This window comes from Rhinolophus sinicus, linkage group LG07, assembly GCF_036562045.2.
Source record: "Rhinolophus sinicus isolate RSC01 linkage group LG07, ASM3656204v1, whole genome shotgun sequence".
Lineage (NCBI taxonomy): Eukaryota > Metazoa > Chordata > Mammalia > Chiroptera > Rhinolophidae > Rhinolophus > Rhinolophus sinicus.
Genome location: NC_133757.1, coordinates 125,872,815 through 125,897,420, shown reverse-complemented (window position 1 = coordinate 125,897,420; position 24,606 = coordinate 125,872,815). Strand labels below are relative to the sequence as shown.

The window sequence follows — 24,606 nt, the reverse complement described above, 5'->3', positions numbered from 1 at the left end:
GAACGCGCTATCAAGACTGAGTCTGTGACAGTAATTATTACACAGTCAGTAGACTGCTTTCCTATCTTTTTTGTGGGGGTTTTCTTTTTTGGGGGGAAAGGGGCATTTATCTCTCATCTTGGTGGTTTCTTTTGTTTCTCTTGGGCACAGCTATGATGCAGTGTTTGGAGATTTGTCTGGTGAGATTTAGCCATGAATATAACGGCATCACGAAGAATGTGCACTGCTGTTAGGTTTAAATTTCTACTCTACACAAGGGGGTGGGAGGAATCACAGGACAAGCTACTCCCCTCGTGTGGAATACAACGTTAAAAGTTATGAGTCAGAAAGAGAGCAATAATGCATCACTATAGTGTTCTCACTTTGAATTCCATTTTTTTCTTTCTATAGCTATATATAAAACAGGAAACATGAAACATAATAGTAGGAAAATGAAAAAACGGTGATGTTTACTAAACATGAGCTTTTACTACGAACAGTCTAACAGTAAATGATGAAACAGCGCTAGGGCTCTTTGCTTGATGTCAGCTCAGTTTTTTTACAGCCACATTGGCATTCTGTTCCTGAGACTCAAGTACAGCGATGACTTCATCCTGTAGGGTGAAGGACAATTGATCTGAACCTCCCTATAACTTCCCTTTAGCTCAAAGCGCTAATGCAACTGAAGGCACAGATAAATAAAAACGTCTGGAGGAAAAGACGGCACTGGGAAAGCTAACCTCCAAGTCACCTTCAAAAGCACCCAGTACAGCACATTTCACAGTCCCGAGTCATGAAACCCCTGCCCCACAGCTTGATGGAGAGCTGCCACCAATTTTTTGAAGGGAAACTTAAACTTTGAAGCATAAGGTTTTTCACCCTCAGCTATTAAATTGGGGGGGGGGCTCATATTAAACAAAATCCCAAAACGAAGCACTGTTCAAAGGCAGATTATTCACTTACATTAAATCTAGTAACGTGATGCTTTTATTACCACAAAACTAAAACATTTTACCAACTTTATCTCTTTATCAATTAATCCTGATTTTCCACAAATAGCACACACAGCAAATAATGCCATTCTTGAAGGCTGCGCTTGCCTATTTCAAGTTGCTTCTTCCCTAAATAGCTACTATTGTATCTCTTTCCCCTTTGTTTTCCTTCACTCACCGGTATTCACCACACTCTGCCACAGAATGTGAACATTATTTTGACAAGTTTTATTTTGGCACAGAAATTTTGCCATCCTTTTTCAAATACAGATCAAAGGTGGAAGTACGGCAAAATTTCTACCACATTTTTCTAAAGCGGGGTCTATGGGGAGGGGGGAAAGTTATTGGTTGTCATATTAGATTTAACATTTCCGTTTTCTAAACAAGTAATTAGAAACGTTATCTCCTCCTTTGTTTTGTCCCTTTTGTGGAAATATGGTAACACCCTCCTGGCGAGCTGACCTAGAGAACACACATCCACCCGGGCACGCACGCGCGGCGCGCCCACACGGTGTCCAGGCACCCAGAGCACAGCACCGGGCATAGAAACCATCACCCCTGACGACCTTCACACGCAAAGCACACCTTGGGAAGTTAACGTCAAGGTACCAAAGCCCTTGGCTGGTGACATGGTGCTCCCATCACCCTGGGCAACGCAAGCCCACTACCCCTCCCGCTGCAGGCGCGCCCCACGCCCTCTCCAAGGCCGGCAGGCTCCCCGCCTCCCGAGGCCGCTCACCGTGTCCGCAGGCACAGTAGCCCCAGTCCCCGCGGCCGCGAGCGTTCCGGTAGAAGCACCAGGGTCTGCCCGCGCCGTCAGTAATCCGGCAGAAGTTGTGGCGCTGCCCCCGCAGTGGAGCCCAGCCCGCCGGGGGCGACCGCTCCAGGAGGGGTGGCACGTCCGCCCAGCGCAGACACGGGGCGCCGAAGTCCGTCACGTTGACCCAGGGCCCGCCGGCGGGGCAGCCCCCCGGGTGCGGCCGGATCGCTCGCCCGGCGTGGAGGGCAAGCGGGCTCTGCGCACCGGGCGCCGGCGGGGGGCGCGGGGCACGCGCCAGAGGGGACAGGGGCGTCCTCCGCGGCCGCTGCTGGGTGGGAAGGTGGGAAGGAAACTGGGGACTCGGCAGGCGCGGATGGCGGTGGCGGTGGTGGAGGGGGTAACGGAGGACCGGCTCAGAGCTGACCACTTCGGGGAGCAGCCCTAAAATCAGAGCCGCCACGAAGCGGACGGGCGTCATGGTGCCAGAGCAGCGAGGTTTGGTCCATGCTCCCCGCTCCTCCGGTCCTGAAGGAGGAGAGGAGAGGAGGGGCGGGGCGGGGCTCGGCGTCCCTGGAACCCCCCACCCGAGTCCCGCCGCCCCCGCGCGGACCGCCTCCCCTCCCCGCGCGCCTCTGCTCCCGCCGCTCGCAGCGCTGAGATCTCCAGCTCGGCTCAGCGCCGGCGGGCGGAGAGGGCAGGCGGGGAGCGGAGGGCCGGCGCCCAGGTGGCCCGCGGCCGCACGAGCCGGAACGCCGCCCCCTGGCTGCCGGTGTGGACTCCGCTCGGCCCGCCCGGCCCGCGGTCCTCCCGTCTGGCCGCCCAGACCCTCGGCTGGCATCGCTGCGACTTGTCTGCGCCTGGCAGCCCCAGCCCGACACCAGTCCCCGCAGCCATCGCTCCTTCACTCCCACGCCACGTCTCGTTGCCTCGGTTTTGAAATCTTTAGAAGAAAAGTGTGAATGGATCTAGTTGCAACTAACACACCCCTGACAAGTCCCAGGATAAAAGTTAGCAAAGCCCACGAGGAATGTTTTACTGATCTGCGCTCCTCCGGGACAAGACCACGCTTCACTCTGCTCGTCTCCTGGTGCTTAACACCGGGCCCGACACTGATTCGGCGCCAATAAACATTTGCTGGAATTCAGTCCTGCACCGACCCACCCGGGAAAGGGGCTTGAGCCGCTCGACTTCCTGCCTCCCACTCTCCTCCCGCTGCCCAGGACACCAGTTGTTTCATTATTATCGGGGCTCAGCGAGGCCCTCTTAATACCAAACTTCCTTTCTCATCAGGGAGGCTTCATCCGTCCGGTCTCCATCCTTCCCAAAAGTCCATCCTTCTGGCACCTGCTCGCGTTTTGCCGGGTCAGGGACGAGCTGACTGCGCCCACGCAGTGGCCTCTCCAAAGCGGAGGCCGCCTGGGGCCGCCTGGGGCCGACTGTCGCGCGCTGTTGGCTCACCCTTAGTTCACTAGAGGCCTTGCAACAACTGGCCTACCCCGCCAAGAAAAAAGAAAAGGAAAAAAAAAAGTTGACTTTAGAAATTTTAAGAAAATCACTGGAGCTGTATGTGTCAGGACTTTCAGTTGTTCTTGACTGTGCCACTGAAGTGAAATGGGCAAAAGGAAGGCCACACAAAGGAATATTTCACTGTCTGGCATGATCATGTTGTAAAGTGAGGACAACTACTGTCCCATAATACACTGCACCCTGAGGAAACTAGAGCATAACTTCAATGTTTACTGTTAAAACCTAGGTTTCAATTAGAAAGTCAATTAATTCCTTACACCTAGTTCAAATAATCTTAGTTTAACTTTTGCAAATCAGCTTATTGCTTTTTCTCTCCTATTAACGAAATATTTGATTTTACTTTGATTCTCTCTGAATGAACATAGTTATTTAAGATATTTTCATTCAAGATGCTCTTGCCCACAACTTTGGGTTTTTACTAACACCAAAAGCATGGTTAACAGTGTGCTTGGGGAAGAGAGAGATAAGACACATGTCTGGGAGAGGCTGGTTTGCTTATTAGGGGTCCACAGAGCGCACCAGTCAGATTCTTGACACAACAAGGTGACAGTTCTAACGGGAGCCACCTTGCCACTCCCTTGCTGGCCAGGGCAGGCTCCTCCGGGACCCTGCCTGCCGGCTCAGCCCCGCTCCCCTGCCTCCCCGCAGGGCTCCTGCACGCACTGCCCTCACACTGCCTGGGGGCTGCAGGCAGACCCAGTTCCCACACACCTAAGCACCTAGGAGACGGGAAATGAGAGAGAAGTGAGGAGAAGACTAGACTGTGGAAACAGTTCCAGAGAGAAGGGCCCTGGGCAGGCTGGCCTCTCCTCCAGCTCTGTGCTAGCTCAGAGGAGCTGAAGGCTTTCTGAGGCCTGCGTACATTGAACCGATTACAAAGTGGAGCTCCCCACACAAAATTCCACATCTGGATTTCATCATCTAAGTTTTAAAACGTACCTTTCTTAGAGGATAAAATGGCAGGTATGTAATTGGACTATGAATTTCGGGGCCTCAATGTGGCTTTTGTCCTCTATTTTACAGGCAAAGTGGGACTTAAACAGACGTGCTGTGTTCCTATTACTCCCCTCCTCTGCGCTGTTCCCCTTCCCTCTTCTTGCGCCCCACCTCACTGCTACCTACACAGAAGTTCAGGATTGCCGACTTCCAGGCCCACCTCCATCACGGCACAGTGTGTTTCGCAGGGGGAGGTTACAGGGAGGAACCCTCTCCTGCCTGCCTCGGGCACTGCCTAGCCGCAGCACTCCCCCAGACTCTCAGACCCTCCCTCACAGACGTCAGAGCCAAAGACAGGGGGGAGGGGCCAACTCCATCTCGTTCCAACTGCAAGAACTGTCACGGATGATTCCATCCTTCTTCCAATCCCTCAGCAGCAGCAAAGGAGCAAGGAGAGGGAAGTGAGAAACGAAGGCCATCCTGCAGGGCTTCCAGCACATACGCAGAGAGCCCAGGGGGCCCCATAGCCCTTCCTGTCACCTGGACCACCTCCAGCTCTGTCAAGCAGCCTTGCTGATTTGGTGCCTACTCGCTCACTCAGCCTCCGGGCTGAAAGTTAGGAAGTGCTGAGGGGAGTCTCCCTGCCACAGGGCAGCAGGGAAGGGGGGCAGGCTTGGAGTGGTCATGGGGTACACACACATCAGCTTATCTGTACTTTCATATGAAAATTTGCTTGTACGGTGGTTTGGGGGATCAGTTTACTTCACATCCATTGGGCTGAATGACTCTTGTGTAGTTTGATTTGGAAATATAACCAATATGCATATTATTTTTATAGAGTTCCCAAAACCAACACACAAAATAACTTTTGGGAAAGTTCCATTTGCGATTTGGGTACTGCCTGTATTTGGAAAGGCTAAGAGCTTTTAAACACATGGCAGAAAAGCAGTATTTACTTGTACAATTCCAAGTGCAGAAAAATTATTAAAAGGGGCATGGTTCTTTCACATAAAGGGGAAAGATCTAATCGTCTAAAGGGTCTGTCTAGGGACAGTAGGAGATTTGAAATAAAACATTATCAGTCCACTGGGGGGGGGAGGGATACAATAAAAGAACATACATGGTATGATCAAATGATATGGTGAATGTTTAAAAAGAAAAATATATTACAGTAAATGACACATTGCCATTAATCCCCTTCAAAATACTCCCCCTCACTTCGAACACACCTATCCCATCGTTCTTGCCACTTTCTGAAGCAGTTCTGGAAGTCCTCTTTTGTGAGTGTCTTTAGTTGTGCTGTTGTAGCTGCCTCGATGTCCTGAATCAATTCAAAACGTTTACCTTTCATGGTCATTTTGACTTTGGGGAAGAGCCAGAAGTCGCACGGTGCCAGAGCCAGTGAATAAGGCGGATGAGGACACACCGTAATGTTTTTATTGGACAGAAATTGCCGTACCAGAACCAATGGGTGACACAGAGTGTTGTCATGGTGAGGGATGAAGTAAAGACATTTTTTTCTTGAACTTTTAGCTAAACATCTTCGGCCTTGGAATCAAGCTGGCGCTCAGTCTGGCTCAGCGCTTACTCGCTGTGGGATCTTAGGTAGGTCCCCTTACTTCTCTGAGCCAAAGGCTCGGCATCTGTGGAAAAGGGACAGTAATTGCCCTTGCATGAGAGCTCTCTGAGAGGGGTAACGGAGGTAATGCAAAGAAACTGTTGACAGCACTGGAGAGGTGCCAGCTGTGGTGGGAGAAGAGCCCCGGGCTGCCTCTGAATTTTCAACCCCGCCCACTAAGTCCCTGTGAAAACCTGCGTGGAGGAAGCCGACCTGTGAGGACCCTCCTGCCAGGGGTTGCCTCCTGCCACACCTAGCTTTCCCTTCCAGGCCTGTAGCAAGTGTGAGGTGGCTTGGCTCTGCTCAGTGAGTGACTGTCCTCTCTCTTCCCCTCAATAGGTTTGGTCCATGAAAGCCAATGAAATGCCAACTGGTATTTGGAGTTAAACACGTTTCCTGAGGAGTCTGCTTAAGTGTGATGAGTGGTTTTCAGATCGCTCGGCGGCAGGTGGGCCGTGGCCACAGGCGGGGACACTCACACAGAAAAGCAAGCAGGCTGGCAGCCACAAATGAGCGGGAGAGGACTGAGAGCCCAGCTCGCGGGCCAGCACACGACTCCCATCCAGAACTTCCTGGCGCGCGGGCTTCAGCGGGGCTTGGAAACTGGTGGTGGTGGGAGACAACATGCCCATCTCTACAAAACCCAATTGTTGGCAAAATCTTCCCTTCTACCAAGTCAGCAGGTGTCTCCAGGTAGAAACTTACTTCCTCTACTGTGATTCTGGTTCTACCCTCCTGATCACTTCACGTGGATTCTGAATCCAGCAGACCTGGGTTCAAATCCCTGTGAAACTATGATTAGCTTCTTGGCTTCCAGGGGGCACTAACAACACCTTTCTCCCCCCACTTCTCTCTGCCCACCTTCAGGGCAGAGATGAGCTGATGGCAGGGGGCAGACACTGACAGTAATTGGTCCCCACCACTCGAGTCGCTTCACAGTCTCATCGTCAGGTGACACATCCGGAAGTCTGCATGAGCATCCATGGTTAGTGCCCCATTTCCCCCCTTTTCTTAGTGTCTCCTCACTTCATCACTGGAACCTTCAGGACCATAAAGGTGGGTCTGGGTATGGGTTGAGGTTGGAAAGGGGGAAAAACACTGTTAGGCCGTTTGTTGGGCCTTCTGCTAGGGAAAAACTCTGGGGTTTGGGATCAAAGGCCCCACTGACTGTAAAAGTCTGCATTTACCTGCATGTAGCCTCTAGGCATAAACGTCTGCTGGGGAAGTCACTGCCAGAGGATAGGGCGGTGGGGCCTGTGGGGGGCAGTGCAGGTAGGACTTGGGGCTCCTGGCTCCCCAGGCATCCATCTATCCCTGCTAACCTGTCTAAATAACGTCTGCCAGTCTGTAATAAGGAGATAACAGTGGTACTTCACAAAGTTGTAGCAAAGTAGAAGCAGTATGTTAAGTGCTACACACCCAACAAATGGCTATCATTTAAGTATGCAAAGACAATTATCAGGACTTTTATTCTTTTCTTGACTAAATAGTTTAGGTTGGTGCAAAAGTAATTGAGGTCTTTGCAATTATTTTTAACCTTTTAAACCGCAATTACTTTTGCACTAACCTAATACCATCATTCCTTCCACCATTTCTTATTTTCATGCCTTAGGCTGGAATCCTTCTCTGGTTAAACCCAAGTGAGGCAATATCCTCATTAAACTGTAGCTTATAGAATTACAAAAATACCTCAGGTATTATTTGCCCATTGCAGATTTCAATGGGAAAAAAATGCTGCCCTTGTTTCAATACCATCCTATGATTGCATTAGCTTTTTCACAGCCACACACATTTGTCTCTTATACAATAAACTCTTGTCAGCCTGACAAAATTCTCCACATCCTTCACAGCACCGTTCAAACTGTGAAATCTTCTCTAACCAAATTCTGCTTTTGAAATATGTTAGCCTGGCGTGCTGTGCCCAGAATTTCCACACTCACAATCACACTGTTCCACACTTGTCTTCATTATAAACTCCTCAGTGGAAAGAATTATATGTTCCAGAGTGACTGGCCCTCAGCTGGCAGCCAAGAGACAATGGAAGATTATTCAGCACTAAAAAGAATTACTCAGCATGAAAAGACGTGAAGTGACCTTAAATGCTTATTATTATGAAAGAAGCCAGTCTGAAAAGACTACGTACTGTACTCATATGGCTCCAACTAAATGACATTCTGGAAAAGGCGAGACTGTGAAGAAGTAAAAAGACCAGCGGTTAACAGGTCGGCAGGGGGGGTGAACGGGGGAGCCTCTGCAGAGGGTTTGCGATGAAAACATGTCACTATACAGTTGTGCAAACCCCCAGAGCGTACGACACGCAGCGTGAACCCTGACGTGAACTGTGGACTCGGGTGATGATGACGCGGTGTGGGTCATCGATGTAACGATGTCCCATCTGTGGGGGTGACAGTGAAGGAGGCTGTGTGTATGCAGGGGCAGGCTGTGTAGGGGAATCTTTGTGCCTTCCCCTCAATTTTACGGTAAACTCTAAAAACAAGCCTTCATTAAAAAAACGCTAGCCAATAAACAGTCATTGAACAATGAGCTCTTCAAATACAACGCCAATGAGCGTTCACCACTTTTCCTTAGATGTAGCGTAGTGTCTACAGAGGCGCTCACCACGAGCGCCCAGCAAGGTGCACAGGCTGTCCACATATATTTCACCTGGTACACAATCATTTTGCAAATGAAATTTCATGCATTATTTAAAAAGCAACAGCTCATTCATGAAATTATGGGTTGCCAGCTTCCCCGGTGTATCTGTTAGAGACCTTCTGGCTGCTCATGTCAAATGCCTTCAGATACAGTATCTTAAAGGACGACATGGCCTCCTACAGTGGAAGCAGCGGCTCTCCAGGGGGTGACTGCGCTGTGCCTACCTGTGCCATTGAGCCCCCGGCTCCCCATCTGTCCGCTTGGCCATCTCAGTGTTGCCTTCGTCCTCAGACTCCAGCAAATACGAAGACATTCTGTCTAGACAGAGCCCCTGTTCAGAAGAAGAAAAGACACTCGTTCTTTCCGTGCTCTTTCTGTGCCTCTCTTTTAGGGGAACAGGCATCCTTCCCGGAAGCTTCCTAGGAGATTTTCCCTCACACCTTGTTGGCCATTACTGGTTCCCATGCCTGTTCCAGAAACAATCACTGGGGAAGGACAGACATAGTATATGGTTAGCTTGGACTGGTTATCTAGAGAGCACCAAAAGCTTGGGAAGACACTGATCTATGTATACTACCCCTTGAAAAATCAAAAGATCTGGCAATACTGCACCCCAAATTCTTGCATGGCAACAAATGTCTATAGCCGCTCCCACCCTCAGACCTGGGAACCGTCCTCAGCTCACCCCGGGCATGACCTGTCTGACTTGTAAGCATGTGAGTTTACGACACCTGGTTTATACATTTTTATCTGGCAGGAATTTTATGCTAAATTATGACGCTTCCTGGGTATTCCAGCGTATGGATTCTGGAGACTAATGATGCATGGGTAATTGTGTCAGTATCTATAGTGACATAACAAATTTTGTCCCACAACTCAGGGGCCTAAAACAAGTGTCTTATCTCCTGCAGTTTCTAAGAGTCAGGAATCTGGGAGTGGCGTAGCCGGGTGGTTTGAGCACAGGCCTCTCTTGAGGGTGCAGCCGTCTGAAGGCCTGACTGGGCTAGAGGAGCTGCTCCAGCCTCACTCAGGGGGCAGCTGGCTGGAGGCCTCAGGTCCTCACCACATGGACTTCTCCAGAGGACCGCTCACTACGGGGCACTGGTGTCCCCCAGTGCCAGTGGGTGGTCCAGGAGAGTGCCCAAGACCGGAGCGTCAAAGACTTCCATCACCTGATGTCAGCAGTAACGCAGCAACACTCGTGCAACATTCTGTAGGAGGGGGCTACACGGGGTGGGGTCACTGGGGACCATCTTTCAGGCTGGCTACCATAGGGATGTCCTGCAAACTTGCTCTATAACAGAGAATTTACACACATACTTATGTGCAGTGTGGCTACATGTATTTCCCAAATGCTCAATGTCCTGGGAGTACATTGTCAATTCAACAGTTACTTTCCATGAACCTCAGGGTCATCGGTAAGCAAATCTGTCTTAATTTCCCCACATCTACATCTCTCACTCTACGTATGAGCAGACTGAGGCTTGCTCTTTGTCTGGTTGCAAGAAAACAATTGATTTTACCAACGAATTCAGCTTCAGACCTCCCAGTATAAGTCTCCAAAGTGTCCCGGCTGTCCGATAAGACTTAATGTGTCAACCGTGGGGAGTTAACATCTGAACAGGGACAAAGAATGCATGGAATGGACAAAGGGATTGTGGGACTCCAGGCACCCCTGAACTGGGCCCACGGGAGCAGGAATGTGGACAGGGAACGCCTCCTGAGAAGTTATCACTTGGACGTAAGGCTGTCCATGTCAGAATACTGCTAAACACAAAGGAACATACAGCAAAACAAAAATAGCCACAGTTTACTTTGAGGAGGCGATTACAAACCTTTTCAGTTTAATTGTATTCACTATCTGTAAAACTAACAACTCCCAGTATTTTGTAACGCAACAGAGTTTCTTGTCCAAGAAATTAAGCTACTGCTTAATTTACTGCTGCTTTCCCACCCATCCTCACCCAAACAAAACCCCTCAAAGCATCCAAAAGGCTTATATTTATGCATAATACTGCTGTAACAACTAGAAACAAAATTTTCCGGTACGGTTGAAATCAGAAAGCATTTCTTTTTCTCCGCTCCCCTCCATGAAACAGCTACATTGTGAAGGACATACGGCCTCATTTTGGGACTGAAAGATCGATACAGTTTTGAAACAGAGACTCATTGGCAGTATTTATACCTGAATTGTGTAACAAACTCAGGGCATTGAAAATATGACATTACTCTAGGCTAGTCTTTATTTTCCGAAGGCTTAGAAACCCCTACCCAGTGTAAAAAGGCTCTGTATGTGACCAAAAGTTCTCTGCTATCAAATGGTCATCAGAAAGATGAAATATGGTCAGTCAGTCAGCAGGAAAGCAACACTTGGCATGTAGGGCCAGTTACACAGGAGCTTACAGCTAGTCTGAGCAAAGGAAGCTTTTTATGGAAGATGCTGGGTTTCATCTAAGAGTCTGAAATAAGAAACACTAACTAGTAAGGTTGTGTTCTGTGGAGGAAGACGGCCTGTTAATGCAATGCATATGTCTTGTGGAATGCTTATCTTCAGAAATATGTTAGGTACATTTCAAAAAATCAACAACAACATTGAATGACATTAACCTTTGGAATTTAACTAGCTCTACAGGACATATAATGATTAAAGCAGAAGGAATGAACCTGTGAAGAAATAGATCACTTGAAGAGTTTAAAATGTTTAAACTCTGAAAATCAACACAAAAACCTGAAAGTGACATCAGGTTTAAGAAGATAAACAACACCTTGATTTTCAGTTTTGATTGTGATCCATTAATAGTCCGAAAGCTATGACTTTATACTTCACAATTTTCTATAAATATCCATCCTTATTCCTTCGGATCTGTCTGCCTGTTGAACACTAGCTCATATTCAAAGCTTAGTTTAGCAGCACAAAATTTACAGGCAAGGGAAGAGTCAAAGTAACTGTCCTGACAACTTAGGTTAAATAAGAGATGAAAGCAACTGAACCCTCATTATGTCCAAGCTCCTGCACTAATCACATTATCAACCATTCATTGAATGCACATTTATTAATCCTTCCCAAACTTTGTAATATAGGCATTATTATCCCACTGAAGAAAGAAAAGAACACTGAGGTTCAGAGAGTTGAATGACCTCACGTAAATCTACACAGGCAGTATGTGCCTACGGGGACCCCTGAGGCAGACCCTGAGCCTCCACATTACACTACAGAAACACGTTTCCCTTTCAGCCGGATTACCTAACTGCTACCTTTTCTCTCTCCTTCATAGCCCCCACCACCATCTGAAAGGATCTTTTCCTTCTTCCACGACATTGTCTCACTCCACACGCCTCTAAAGAAGGTGAGCGCCACTAGGGCAGCGACCTTGTTGTTTCTGTTCTCCACAGAATCCCTGGTGCTCGGCACGGCACCCACGATGCTCTGCAAACATCTCCTGAAGGAACAAATGAATGGATCAATGTCTTCATCTTCTTCTCCACCTGCTAAAATCTTACCAATCATTTAAGGTCCATTTCCTCCCTATAAATATCCTTCCAGAGGACTCTAGCCCAGTGTTGATTAGAACAACAGCCCTTGTTTTTAACAGTACTAAACTATGCCCTAGAATTACTTGCCATTTTGCACTAAGCTTCGATGGCTAGTCAACTCTGACCCAAATGATGCCCTTGGTCTAGGTGGGAACCAACCACATATGACCCCAGTCGGTCCTCAGAGCCACTGGCAGTGAGTATGCGTCCCGTAAGGTATTAGCGCTGGGCCCTGGAGAGTGCCACCAGCCTGCTCCAGGCAATGAAGCTTGGAAAGGGACTGTCCTAACAGCCCGGCCAGGACAGTGAGGAAGCCCATCCAGTCCCATTCCAGTCTTGGCTATGAACAGGCACTGCTCCAGGTAGGCCACATGTGCACAGGTAAGGCTCGGAACACCCTGTACTCCTTGCTTGTCTATGTCCCTCCCTCCAAGCACCCTCTGTCCTCTCCAGAAGTGTGCATCCTGAGTTGGGGCGAGGGCCTGCGGTCCTGTCTGCTGCTTTCCAGCTACTGGTCCCAGGAGGTGGCCTCTGCAGGACAACCGCTGTGTGACACACTCTCCTCCCTACTGTTTCCGCCTGGCCGACAATCCCCGTATAGGCAGTACCAGGCTCAGTGTTTGCAAGCAGTTAATTTCGTAAATCCCTCTGTGCCACAATGAAAGCGCCCCGGGCATCTTCTCCATCTCCCAGTCTGAGCTGCAGCTTTTTAAGACACCCACCCTCTTTGGTGTGTCACCCAAAGGAATGAGGGAAGAGGTGAAAATTCCAGGAGGGGGAAGAGGTGAAGGCAGAGGGCAGGTTGGGACAGGTGCCTCCGATGAGCAGCGGGGGTGGGCAGCTCAGACTCTTCTGCGTGTGTGGCCAACAACTTTCTCTCTGGCTTGGCCTTCCCGAACTTGATAAACACTTGGCAGGAGCGTGTCGTTTGGGGGAAAATCAAGTTACCCACTTGCTGCTTTTGCTCTTCTGGTGATTTCTAAACATCTAGCCCCAGACTATTCTCCCCTCGTGGTTTCAGCCATCCCCCCCCCCCCACTCCGAATGCTCCGTCTCTTCCCATGCCCATGTCAGTGGTGTTTTTCGACACGGCTTACTCAGCCTGAAATTGTCCCTGCCCTGCCCCGTTGGTTTTCCTCTTTCAACTACATCCTCTATCATTTTAAAAATCCCTCCTTTGAAATCTGTTGCTTGTATAATGGACATACCAGCTCCGAAATTTTCACCTCAGGAAGGGAATAAAGAGAAAAGAGGAGGAAGAAAGATAAAAGCAGCTTTGGATCTGTTTCCCATCTTCCTCTCTGGGACCGAAGGAAAGACAGAAACCAGGCCCCCGCTTTCTACGAAACACCCTCCCACCTTGGGGGTGCCCTCATCTCCCTTGACGCACTGGATCTTTAATTGTCCCTCTAAAGCCATTAGGCTGTTAAGAAAATAGGTTGCCTTTTATTTATGTTCTATTCCACTGTTACCATCACCAATATTTATCATAACAAAGAAAAACAACTCAATTGCCTATGTTCTTTGTTATTTAACCTCCTTTAATCTTTAATCCAGTCATGACATGTTTACTCTCATTAAAATAGGTTGGTATAAAATATGAACATTAAGAAAACTATCGTGTCTTTAAGTAAGGCATGCAGTAGATATTTTAACATAAGTAGAAGAGAAATATAAGGGTTTCTATGAAAATTATTTATAAGAATACAACTTTTTACGGAAACTTAAAATGAAATTTAAAATTTCACCTTTCTGAGTGAAACAAAACCAGTTTGAGATTTAAATAATAAAGTACCAATAAAGTATCGATGCAACTGCGAGATTTTTATCTCAACTTTTCTAGAAAGTATGAAACAATGCAGCTGCATTTTTACTGCAGTGCTGTTACACCACTTGGTCTGCTGAAATTCCAATCAAGAAGAAGTCTTTTGTTTCTGGACAAAATGAGCTCTGCAGAACAGCACTGGATTTCTTCAAGCTACTGAGGGCGGCTCATTGCTCGAGAGATTTAGGTTACTAGTGAGGTTTAGTTCACGTGATAATGAGGGCAGAAGGGAAATTTTCAAAAACCATTTGGGTTTTACATAGAAGATGTGAACTTAGCTGGAAAGCGGCAGACAGACATCAACAGGCAAGAGCGAGTGCCGGCACAGGCGAGCTCATTCAACCCAGAGCGCCAGCACCGGACTGTGAAGCTCTCCCAGCACTTACAAAGGTGTCAAATAAAAGGTAGGGAATGGCCTATTTTTTACACAAATACTGACTATAATAAATACATAGATAAATTCTGGGAGAGAAATTGCACACGCACTATTCTGACTAGTGGCTTAAAAGTCTGCTTTCTGTTTTTTGTGCCATTTGGATAATAACCAGTGCCCATCATTTGATTGATGCCTGGCAGTGCTCATTGAATTTAAGGAGCTATCTCAGTTAATCAAGCCAGCAACTCTTGCGAGATAGAGACTTTCCATAAAGATCCTGAGGTTTGGAGCGGTGAAGTGGTGGGCAGCCATCACGCAGTGAGGAAGGCACGAGACTGCTGGTGACTTTCAGACAGACAGATGTGTGTGGTCCTTTTTAACTCGCCAACGAAAACTAAACCGAAGCAGAAGTGCGAGAGCACTCAAGTTTAAAAAACCCTAAACAAAGCCAGTGGATTTCAGAGTCTGGCCTTTCTCTGGTGATGAAATATAACTGCACTTGTGAGACTCTCAGAAGAATGGAGACACTCGCAGAGAAAATATGCAAACCATGATAATCCTTTAGACTGTTGTTCTTATAAAAGATAGCCATCTCTTTCAGACAGCTACAACTTAATCACGACTTACACATTCTTTTTAAAATACAGACTGAGTTCATTTCAAGTTTCAAAATGTGTTATTCGGCACAGAAATAGAGTAACAGTTGTCAGCACCAAATTAAGGGCTCCCCTCAGCTGCTTTTCCTTGACTGCCCGCGTGTCAGGACCCAGGGGCCTTAAGGCCTCTGAATAAGATGCTGCATCCTCAACCTGAAGGATTCGGTGGGAAAGAACTTCTAAACCTGATGTTTCCATTTCAATTATTCAATTCAATTGATGTTTCAACCAGGTGGCTTTCTACTGAATGAATGTTTATAGATACGTTAGTTCTTCCTCAGTGACTTGTTTGTACTTTATTCTAGAATGTATCCCATGCCTACAGTTATTTGCTTACCCCTCACTCCCACCCTGAACTGTGAGCCACTGGGGTGCAGAGGCTGTGATCCCTCTTTGTGTGCCTAGGACCCTGACAATGTCTAGTAACGAGCAGGCGTTTACAATTTTCCTCTTTAACATACGTATACAGAACGCTTTCTCAACCTCAGGACTACTGACATTTGGGGCCAGAGAGTTCTTTATTATTGATGGGGGGCTGTCCTTACATGGAAGGATACATAACAGCGCCCCTGACATCTACCCACTCAGAACATCTCCAGACTTTGCCAAATGTCCCCTGGGGGGCAAAAGCATCCTCGGTTGAAAACCGATGACACAGAATACACACACGTGAACATAAAAACATGATGCTTCTAATGTATTCATTTACACTCACGCACCTCTTAACAACAGGAGTATGTTCTGAGAAATGCATCGTTAGGTGGTTTGCTCATTACAGTGCGGCCGTGATGCAGAGGACTTGTACCTGGGCGCACAGCCTACCATACGCTTAGGCGATATGGTTTACCACGGCCACATATGTGCCGTCGCTGCCTGAAATATCTATACGAAGCACATGACTGCATTCTAAATAATTTCTTTGAATCGGTAACAAGTACACGGATTAAAAAATCAAATGGATAGAGTGAAAGGTAAATCTCTCTCCCTTTCCCTTCTTCCAACCAGTTCCTTACTTAGAGAGGAAGGTACTCTCATACAGACACCACTTACGAGGGCTGTAAATTGGTAGAACTTTCTTGTAGGACAATATAGCAACATCCATTAAAACTGTACATGTGCATAACCGTGTTGTTATTGTCTGAGAGTCTGTCCTCCTCAAGGTTGTATGTTGAAGTCCAACCCCCAAAGTTGATGGGATTAGCAGGTGGGGCCTTTGAGAAGTGACAGGTTGGGAGGGCTCATAAATGGGGTCGGTGCCCTCACCAAAGAGACCCCACTGATCCGTAACGCCGTCCAGCAGGTGAGGAAACCACAGAAAGTCTGCAGAGGAGAAGCTTCTATCCAGAAGAGCGCTCACCTGACCATGCAGCAGCCTGACCTCAGACGTGCAGCCCCTAGACCTGGGAGCAGTAACTGTCTGCTGTTCATAAGGGCCCCTCCAACCCCCCCAAGTCTGTGTAGCCGAATGCACTAAGACACGTTCTTATTCTTAGGGTTTTCAAAACATACCTAACTGTCCTTGAGAGACAGAGAATAAAACGGGTAATGAAAACATTAAAGTCCACTGATTGACACACGTTTCAATCCCCTCATTCAATAAAGATTTTATGAAACCTTCTAAGAAATAGCAAAATGATGGAAAACATGATCCTCTACTTTATCCCCAAACCACTCTGACAGATATACGGATGATTAGTGAAATGGCTAAGAAGCCAGCAACAGTGAGACAGAGTAGAAACAAAGTGCTTGTACAATCCCCCCAAAGGACAACCCACCACTAAATAATTAAGGTTTGACTATGCAGTAAATGTAAGTTATGCCTAACCAATCCCTTCTGCTCAGCTCTCATTGTATCACATGAAGTGGATTGCACAGAGGAAGTCTTTCCACAACGGGTTCACAGGAGAGGGTGTGCTGGAGTTTCAATGGGAAAACAAACACTAACTGAATTAAATGGTCTAAATACAGAGAGGCGAGAAGAAAGATAATTAGAAAAACACTAAATGGTTGGTCAGCACTGAAGGCTGTAATACCTCTTCAGGTTCTATGTTATCTTTATTCCTATAAACAAATCAAATAGATCAACTACATCCACAGAAGACATTTTACAATCATACAAGTGTCTCTAAATAGCAACTGAAGTGAAATAAATCAAAGCTTTTTGCCTCACAGACTCACAACCCACAATTTTCTTAATGAGCAGAGCTGCCTACTGGGTCTTTACAGCTAGTTCCCACTTTCAATCTCTGAAGACATGAAATGTGTATTGTTAGCCCAGTAACAATACATTTTCTAAATACATTTCCCCACTACATGTTCTAAAGTTTTTACTTTAAATATATCCAAAATATTTTTTCATGTGTGTGTGTGTGTGTGTGTGTGTGTGTCTGTCAGGAGGTATGACTGTCCAGCAACAGAATAGGAAGTTGAAAAAGTTACCCTAACTTCTAAGATCTATTTATTTCCTTTAGCATAGGACAGTTTACATTCAAGATCCCAAAGTTTATGAGAAGAAATCAACATTGTCTTCTTGATGTTACTTTTTATATCTAGATTCATGTATTTTATGTTTAAATGAAATTACCAATTTAGATAAAATTTATTTTATAGATATCATAGTGTTCTTAAAATATTTTGTCTTCTCCTCAAGCTGTTACATACTTTATGATTTTTAGTTATTTAAAAATAGGACCCCTTAAAGTGTTATATACCTTTGGAATGTAATCAATTACTTCCAAATTATGAGCAGCAACAGGATTATTGACAATTTGGGGGTGGTTTCTTGTGTGTTAATGGTCAACAGATACAAAGTTACTCATTGCTGTATTACTTACTCGATAAGAAAGTGGAAGTAACCTAACTAGTGGTAAAAGTTAAGTAAATACAACACATTTCCTTGGAGGGGTATTTTATGAACCTGAAACTGTTCTTATGAAGTTAGGCCATTATCATGTTGACCATGAAATGGAATCACAGGATCGTATGGTAATTCTGTTTTTAATTTTTGGGGAACTGCCGTACTGTTTTCCATTGCAGCTGTACCATTTATACACCAGCTGTGTGCAAGTGTTCCAATTTCTCCACACACTCATCATTTATTTTTTTGTTTTTCTGATACTGACCATCCTAATGGATGAGAAGTGCTAGAACTATGGTTTTCATTTGCATTTCCCTGATGATTAGTGATGTCGAGCATCTTTGCATATACCTGTTGACCATCTGTATGTCTTCTTTGGGGAAAAAAATGTCTATTCAGATCCTCTACCCATTTTTAAATTGGATTGTTTGCTTTTTCCTCTTGAGTTGTATGAGTTACACAAACACACACACACACACATATATTTTAATATCCAAATATATAAATATATATTATATATATAAATATATTTGGATATTAAACCCGTATCACATATATAATTTGCAAATATTTTCTCCTATTCAGTAGGTTGCCTTGCATTTTGTTGATGACTTCCTTTTTCTGTGCAGCTGTTCTTTAGTATGATGGAGTCCTACTTATTTATTCTTGATTTTGTTTCCTTTGCTTTTTGTGTTAGATTTAAAAGATCATCGTCAAACCCCATGTTAAGGAGCTTACTGCCTATGTTTTCTTCTAAGGGTTTTTTGGTTTCAGGTCTTACATTCAAGTCTTTAATCCATTTTAATTTTTCTATGTGGTATAATATAGGGGTCCAGTTTTCCCAGCACCGTTTATTGAAGAGACTCTCCTTTCCCTGTTGTATGTTCTTGACTCTTCTGTCATAACTTAATTTACCATATATGCATGTGTTTATTTCTGGGCTTTCTATTCTGTTCCAGCGATTGATGTGTCTGCTTTTATGTCAGTACCATACTGTTTTAAATACTGTAGCTTTGTAATATATTTTGCAATCAGGGAGGTGATGCTTCCAGCTTTGTTCCTCTTTCTCAAGATTGCTTTTGTGATTTGGGTCTTTTGTTTTTTGTGGTTTTTTTGTTTTTGTTTTTGTTTTTTTTTGTGGTTCCATATAAATTTTTGGATTGTGTGATATAGTTCTGTGAAAAATGCCATTGGAAATTTGACAGGGATTGCATTGAATCTGTAGATTGCATTGCATGGTATGAACATGTTAACAAAATTGATTGTTCCATGAGCATGGGACATCTTTCCATTTGTGTCTTCTTCAATTTCTTTCATTAATGTCTTGTAGGTTTCAATATATAGGTCTTCCACCTCCTTGGTTAAATTTATTCCTAGGTAGTTTATTCTTTTTGAAGCAATGTAAATGGGATTATTTTATCTCTCTTTCTGGTCAGTTCATTTTTAGTGTACAGAAACACATCAGATCTTTGTGTACTGATTTTGTTGCCTCCAATTTGACTGAGTGCATTTATTAGTTCTAGCAGTTCTTTGATGGAGTCTTTAGGATTTTCTATACATAATATAATACCATATGCAAATAGTGACAGTTTTACTTCTTCCTTTCCAACTTGGATTTTATTTTTTCTTGCCTGATTGCTCTGGCTAAAACTTCCACTGCCATATTGAATTAAAGTGGTAAGAGTGGGCTTCCTTGTCTTGTTCTTGATTTTAGAGTGAAAGCTTTTAGCTTTCACCAATGAGCATGCTGTTAGCTGTGGGCTTGTCACATACGTGGCCTTTATTATGCTGAAGTACATTCCCTCTATACCCACATTGTTGAGAGCTTTTATCATAAATGAATGTTGGATTTTGTCAAATGCTTTTTCTGCATCTATTTGGGTGATCATATGATTTTTATCCTTCATTTCGTTAATGTGGTGCATTACACTGACAGATTTATGGGTATTAAACCTGCTTTCCATCCCAGGAATGAATCCCACTTGATCATGATGTAGAATCCTTTTACTGTATTGTTGGATTTGGTTTGCTAATCTTTTTTGAGGATTTTTCATCTATGTTCAACAGGGATATTGGCCTGTAATTTTCTTGTGTTGTCCTTATCTGGTTTTGATATGAGGATAATGCTAGCCTCATAAAATGAGTTTGGAGGGGTTGCTGGATGGTTCAGTTGGTTAGAGCGTGAGCTCTCAACAAGGTTGCCCATTCAATTACTGCATGGGATGGTGGGCTGCGCCCCTTGCAACTAAAGATTGAAAACTGTGCCTGGACTGGGAGCTGAGCTGTGCCCTCCACAACTAGACTGAAGGACAATGACTTGGAGCTGATGGGCCCTGGAGAAACACACTGTTACCCAATATTCCCCAATAGAAAACAAAAACAAAATGAAAAAAAAAAAAAAAAACCTTTTTAAAAAAATGAATTTGGAAAAGCTACCCCCTCTTTTATTTTTTAAAAGAGTTTGAAAGGATTGATATTAATTCTTCTTTGAAGGTTTGGTAGAATTCACCAGTGAAGCCTTCTGATCCTAGACTTTTGTTTATTGTGAGTTTTTTGATTCCTGATTCAATCTCCTTACCAGTAGTAATCAGCCTGTTCAGATTTACTATTCCTTCATGATTCAGTCTTGGTAGGTTGTTACTTTCAGCAATATTTGCATCCATACTTTTACATATTTTGGAATATTAGATTAATTATTTTCTTATATGAAACACAGACTTGATAGCATTGCAATTTTTGAATCAAATTTCTTGATGGTTTTCTGGCCTTTGATAAAAATGCCTTTCTGTGATTCCAAAATCCAAACTAAACAGGAAAATTCTTCCTACTCCATCAGTAATGTGAACATTCTGATTCCTGCAGGAAATGGCAAAATTGCCTTCTTTACAAGGTAGGCACTTTAGAACAACTACAAAAAAGGGAATTACTTTTTTATTCATGTGCCCTTCTGTAGTAACGAGCAGCTATTGTAACTGTTCTAATGAAATAATTGTGACTAGGTCTTTTAGTAAAGATAACTTGCCAACAATAAGCGTAAGATAATAGCTTTACACCAAAGGCAGGCCTGGGCATGTGTAGCATGTCTGTGTTGGGAGAGGTGGGGAAGGGCTTTGAAAGGAAGGCAAGAGTGGGAAAGAGACAGAGAACTAGATACTTCCAGTATCTCAAAAAGTTTCCCCTATTTAGTTAACCTCATGTTTCATAATTCATATATTACTAAATAACATTGTGCTTAGACATATATCTCATCAGGTCAAACATGGATAGCTGTCTTTTCTAAGAGATGTATGTGTGTGCATTCACTACTGGAGATGGTGGATTTTCTGTAGGATCTGGCCATTGGAATTACTAGTGACCCTTAAATTATGTTGATCTCCAAAAGGAGATTATAAACCGTAGTGATACAGATCCTTGGTAGGGCATTGGGTTCACCTCTCAGGGAGGCATAAAACAAAGGCTTCAGATGTGAGACTGACTGATATTGATGATTCTTCCTCTATTGTTTCCAATCTAATTTGTTATTTTTATAAATTAAACAAAGTCATTCCTGTTATTGTATGTTTAAATTTATTACTTTGCTTTGGAGATCCAGTTACCAACAATGAATACAGCTGTGGATTTCAATAAACATTTGTTTAAAATCTATTCTAATTCCATTCCCTCATTTAGCTTTGTCTGGAAACTTCTGTTAAACCCAGTGACAAATGTATTCCTATGCATGAGAGTTGTCAGAAAATACAGACAGACTCGGTTTGACCCTGGTCATCTGATTATTTCTTTGTAGCCTTGTCCCTCCAAAAAAAGACTGAACAGCTTATTTTTGCACTGTGGGGAATTCTTAACTTTCATAAGATTTGAAATACCAACTATTCTTGTTTAAGGGTAATTTTTTATGGTGTGGGAGTTTTAGCTTACTTAATAAGAATATAGCAAATGAAGTCTGTATTAAATGAAAAACATATTTGTGACTTTCCATGAAGGTCAGAACAACCACATTCTAAAATCCTAAGCAATGTTATTTGGTTTAAAGAGTTATGTCTCTTTCATATTTTTAATGCAAAACTCTTCAATTTACTTGGAAAGAAAAATATGTGTTATTTTTTTCCTGTAGGCTTTGAGATCCATATTTCTTTCCTGTACAGATTTAGCTAAAGATCTGACACATTCAATTTTGTAAGATAATACAAGCACGACACTTGCAAGTGTTTAAACTTGGGCTTATTTACAGAATTTTCAATATTTTGTTATATATTATTTCTATTGTATCAAATTTACAAACAAAGAATGTTTACTATTTATTCACTCACTCTTCATTCATTCAAACCAGACATTTATTAAGCACCTATTCTGTATTAGGCTGTGAATAAAGCAGAGAAAGAAAAAAATGTCCTGCTCTTATAGTGCTTACAGTCTAGTGAAGGATGGCACACAATATATAAATATAATATATATATAAATATAATATAAATATAAATATATATATATATATATATATATATATATATATATATATATATATATATATATATATAAACATATAAATATAAAGATATATATAAGCCAGATGGTGATAAGTGTTATGAAAAAAAATAAAGCAGGGCAGGGGACAGGGGACAGAGGTGACTACGCTATTTTATAGAGCTCACTCAGGATCTGCATCGCTATGGTTTATAATCTCTTTTTGGGAGATGAACCTAATTTAAGGGTCATTAGTAATTCTAAAGGCCAGATCCTCCAGGAAATCCACCATCTCCAGTAGTGAATGCGCACACATACATCACTTAGAAAAGACAGCTATCCATGTTTGATCTGATGAATTATATATCTAAGCACAATGTTATTTAGCAATATATGAACTATAAATCATGAGATTAACTAAATATGGGTTACTTTTTGAGATACTGTAAGTCCTTCACCTACAAGCCAATCGCATTGTTCAGAGCTCATTTGTAGTGCATTTGGATCTCTGAACACATTTCCCCACAGAAACGATATCAAGTATAAGGGTATATATATTTAAGTTTACTATTTAACTGAAATGCGATTTATCACAACAGTAGAAAATAATAGTCTCTAATTACAGTATTGAATAAAGTGGAAAATCTATACAAAAGAATGAGATTTTTGTTTTTTATTTGCAGAATGATACTGTAGAAAATTGGATTCATTAAAAGGAAAACAGAAAATGAAGAGAACATTGAGGTGACTAAGGGGCATTTTCAAGGTCTTTAGAGGTTGCTGGAACTGACTGTTAAATATAATTGTATTTTAAAGTTATAATTTTCCTTTATTTTTAGGAATCCATGCCATTTAGCACTACTCATATTTAAGTGATGATTAGAGCTGATTTTTCCCCCTCTCACAAATCTAATTAAGAAGAGACAGAGGGTAAGACTTTCTTAGGTTTGGAAATAATCAAAGCAGTAGAAAAAAAGCTTGTTTATAAGAATATTACATTATAGTTTTACTTGAAACAACATAGTTGGAAATAAACTCTATGTCCAATAGTAGGAAAATGGAAAAGAAACTTAGAATATACTGAAGCCACCAAAGGGAAAGTCTCTGAAGAACATTAATGTAATAGTAAAAAACCAAAACATGTTCACTGGATGGGGGTGGGGGGGAGCTAGTAACAAGACTGTATGATCCTACACAGATTTTTCTATAAGCTTTACAACCAAAAATGAAAGTAGTATCTCTGGGTGGTAACTAGCATTTTGAAGTTTTTTTTCTTTACATTATTTTTTTATTTCTGAAATGTGCATTGTGGATTTTTATAATTTTAAAGGTATTTTTTTCAGAGTATGGGTTGAAAAGGAAATGTAAGTGAGGAAAGGATTTTAGAGTAACTGTGTTAAACATATTTTAAAGACTGTATGTGGGAAATAATATTCCTAAGAAAGAAACAACTGGAAAAGATCTGTTCCCTAAGTGAAAGAAACAGTCCTATGGTGAGGACGCTATGGACAGAAACTCGCGGTGGCCCCAGGACCTTTGTAACAAGTTCCTTTATTAAATCCCCTCCGCTGAACTGCCTGGAATGGGCCCTGTATTCCTGACTGGATCTTGACGAGCAGTGGCACTTTCCTTCCAAGAAACAGCACTCAGTGAACAACAAGCTGGACGTGCAGACCTCCGCAGCCGTAGAGCGAACCTTTGCCCTGGGCTCCCGCTTGGCACGCGTGCGCAGCCTGCACTGTCCTGCGTGCAATGTCGCTCTCTCCCCCTCTGGAGCTGCAACTGGCTCTTCAGCCAGCAACCAGCGGCCCTGGGCCCAGGGTCTGGCGCTCTCCCGGAAAAACGACTGCGGAGGAGGAACCTCACGTCAAGTTGTCCGCACTTCTAACAGGGCGGTCTGCTCGCAGACGCAGCGCCTGTCCCCACGCGCTCCACGCGGTCGCAGGTGAGCAGGCCCGTCGCACGCAGGGTGGCAGAGCGCTTTGCCTGAGTCCCGCCACACAGCAGGGTTCATAATCCGCATTTCCTCGTATTTTGAAGTTTCTTTAAATGAAACGCTCTTTAAGGAGCAGCAAACTTTTTTTTTAATCATGTGGGTGGTTTCTAAGAAATGTCAGAGACTCAGTAGATTGCTTTGTTCAAAACACTGACACAGAAACACAGCTCCCCCTGTAATTTTCTCTTATTATCTTTCTAAATTGAAAAGAAAGGCAATACAACAGTAAAAACTGGTTACAGTAGAGAAAAGTTTTAGAGCATGACCTTCATTTCGTCCCACGGGCACACGGAGAACTGAATGTCCCACTTCGTGGACCAGCGTGAGGGGCAGATTCCAAGCACTCCGGCATCTGAAACATCGCTGCCTCGAGACTGTCCATTTCCTTTCATGCCGCTGGTCGTGGAACTTGAACAGTTACGTCGCTGTTAAAACGC

The 24,606-nt window shown here is 43.9% G+C and overlaps 1 protein-coding gene and 1 long non-coding RNA gene across 6 annotated transcripts in view; one reads left to right on the top strand and one right to left on the bottom strand.

The window, feature by feature from the left end:
* The window catches only part of PRSS12 (serine protease 12), a 98,470-nt gene that overhangs the window by 53,376 nt on the left and 20,488 nt on the right, over positions 1–24,606 (bottom strand). For 3 of the 4 annotated variants that reach the window (XM_019744510.2, XM_074338567.1, XM_074338568.1), the window contains exons 3-4: positions 8,692–8,798; positions 1,711–3,222 (exon numbers count right to left, since the gene is read on the bottom strand). In XM_019744510.2, the coding sequence (XP_019600069.2) occupies positions 1,711–2,569 (859 nt within the window). In that variant the 5' untranslated portion in view covers positions 2,570–3,222; positions 8,692–8,798. The remainder of the gene's footprint in view (positions 1–1,710; positions 3,223–8,691; positions 8,799–24,606) is intronic. The other variant, XM_074338566.1, reaches the window with a different exon arrangement.
* Positions 1,427–8,345, top strand: LOC109454131 (uncharacterized). 2 transcript variants are annotated; one of them, XR_012498262.1, is made up of 3 exons: positions 1,427–1,576; positions 6,152–6,505; positions 6,680–8,345. It is a non-coding gene; the product is annotated as an uncharacterized LOC109454131 (long non-coding RNA). The 2 variants fall into 2 exon arrangements; XR_012498261.1 differs by lacking the exon at positions 1,427–1,576 and having other exon boundaries at positions 3,196–6,505.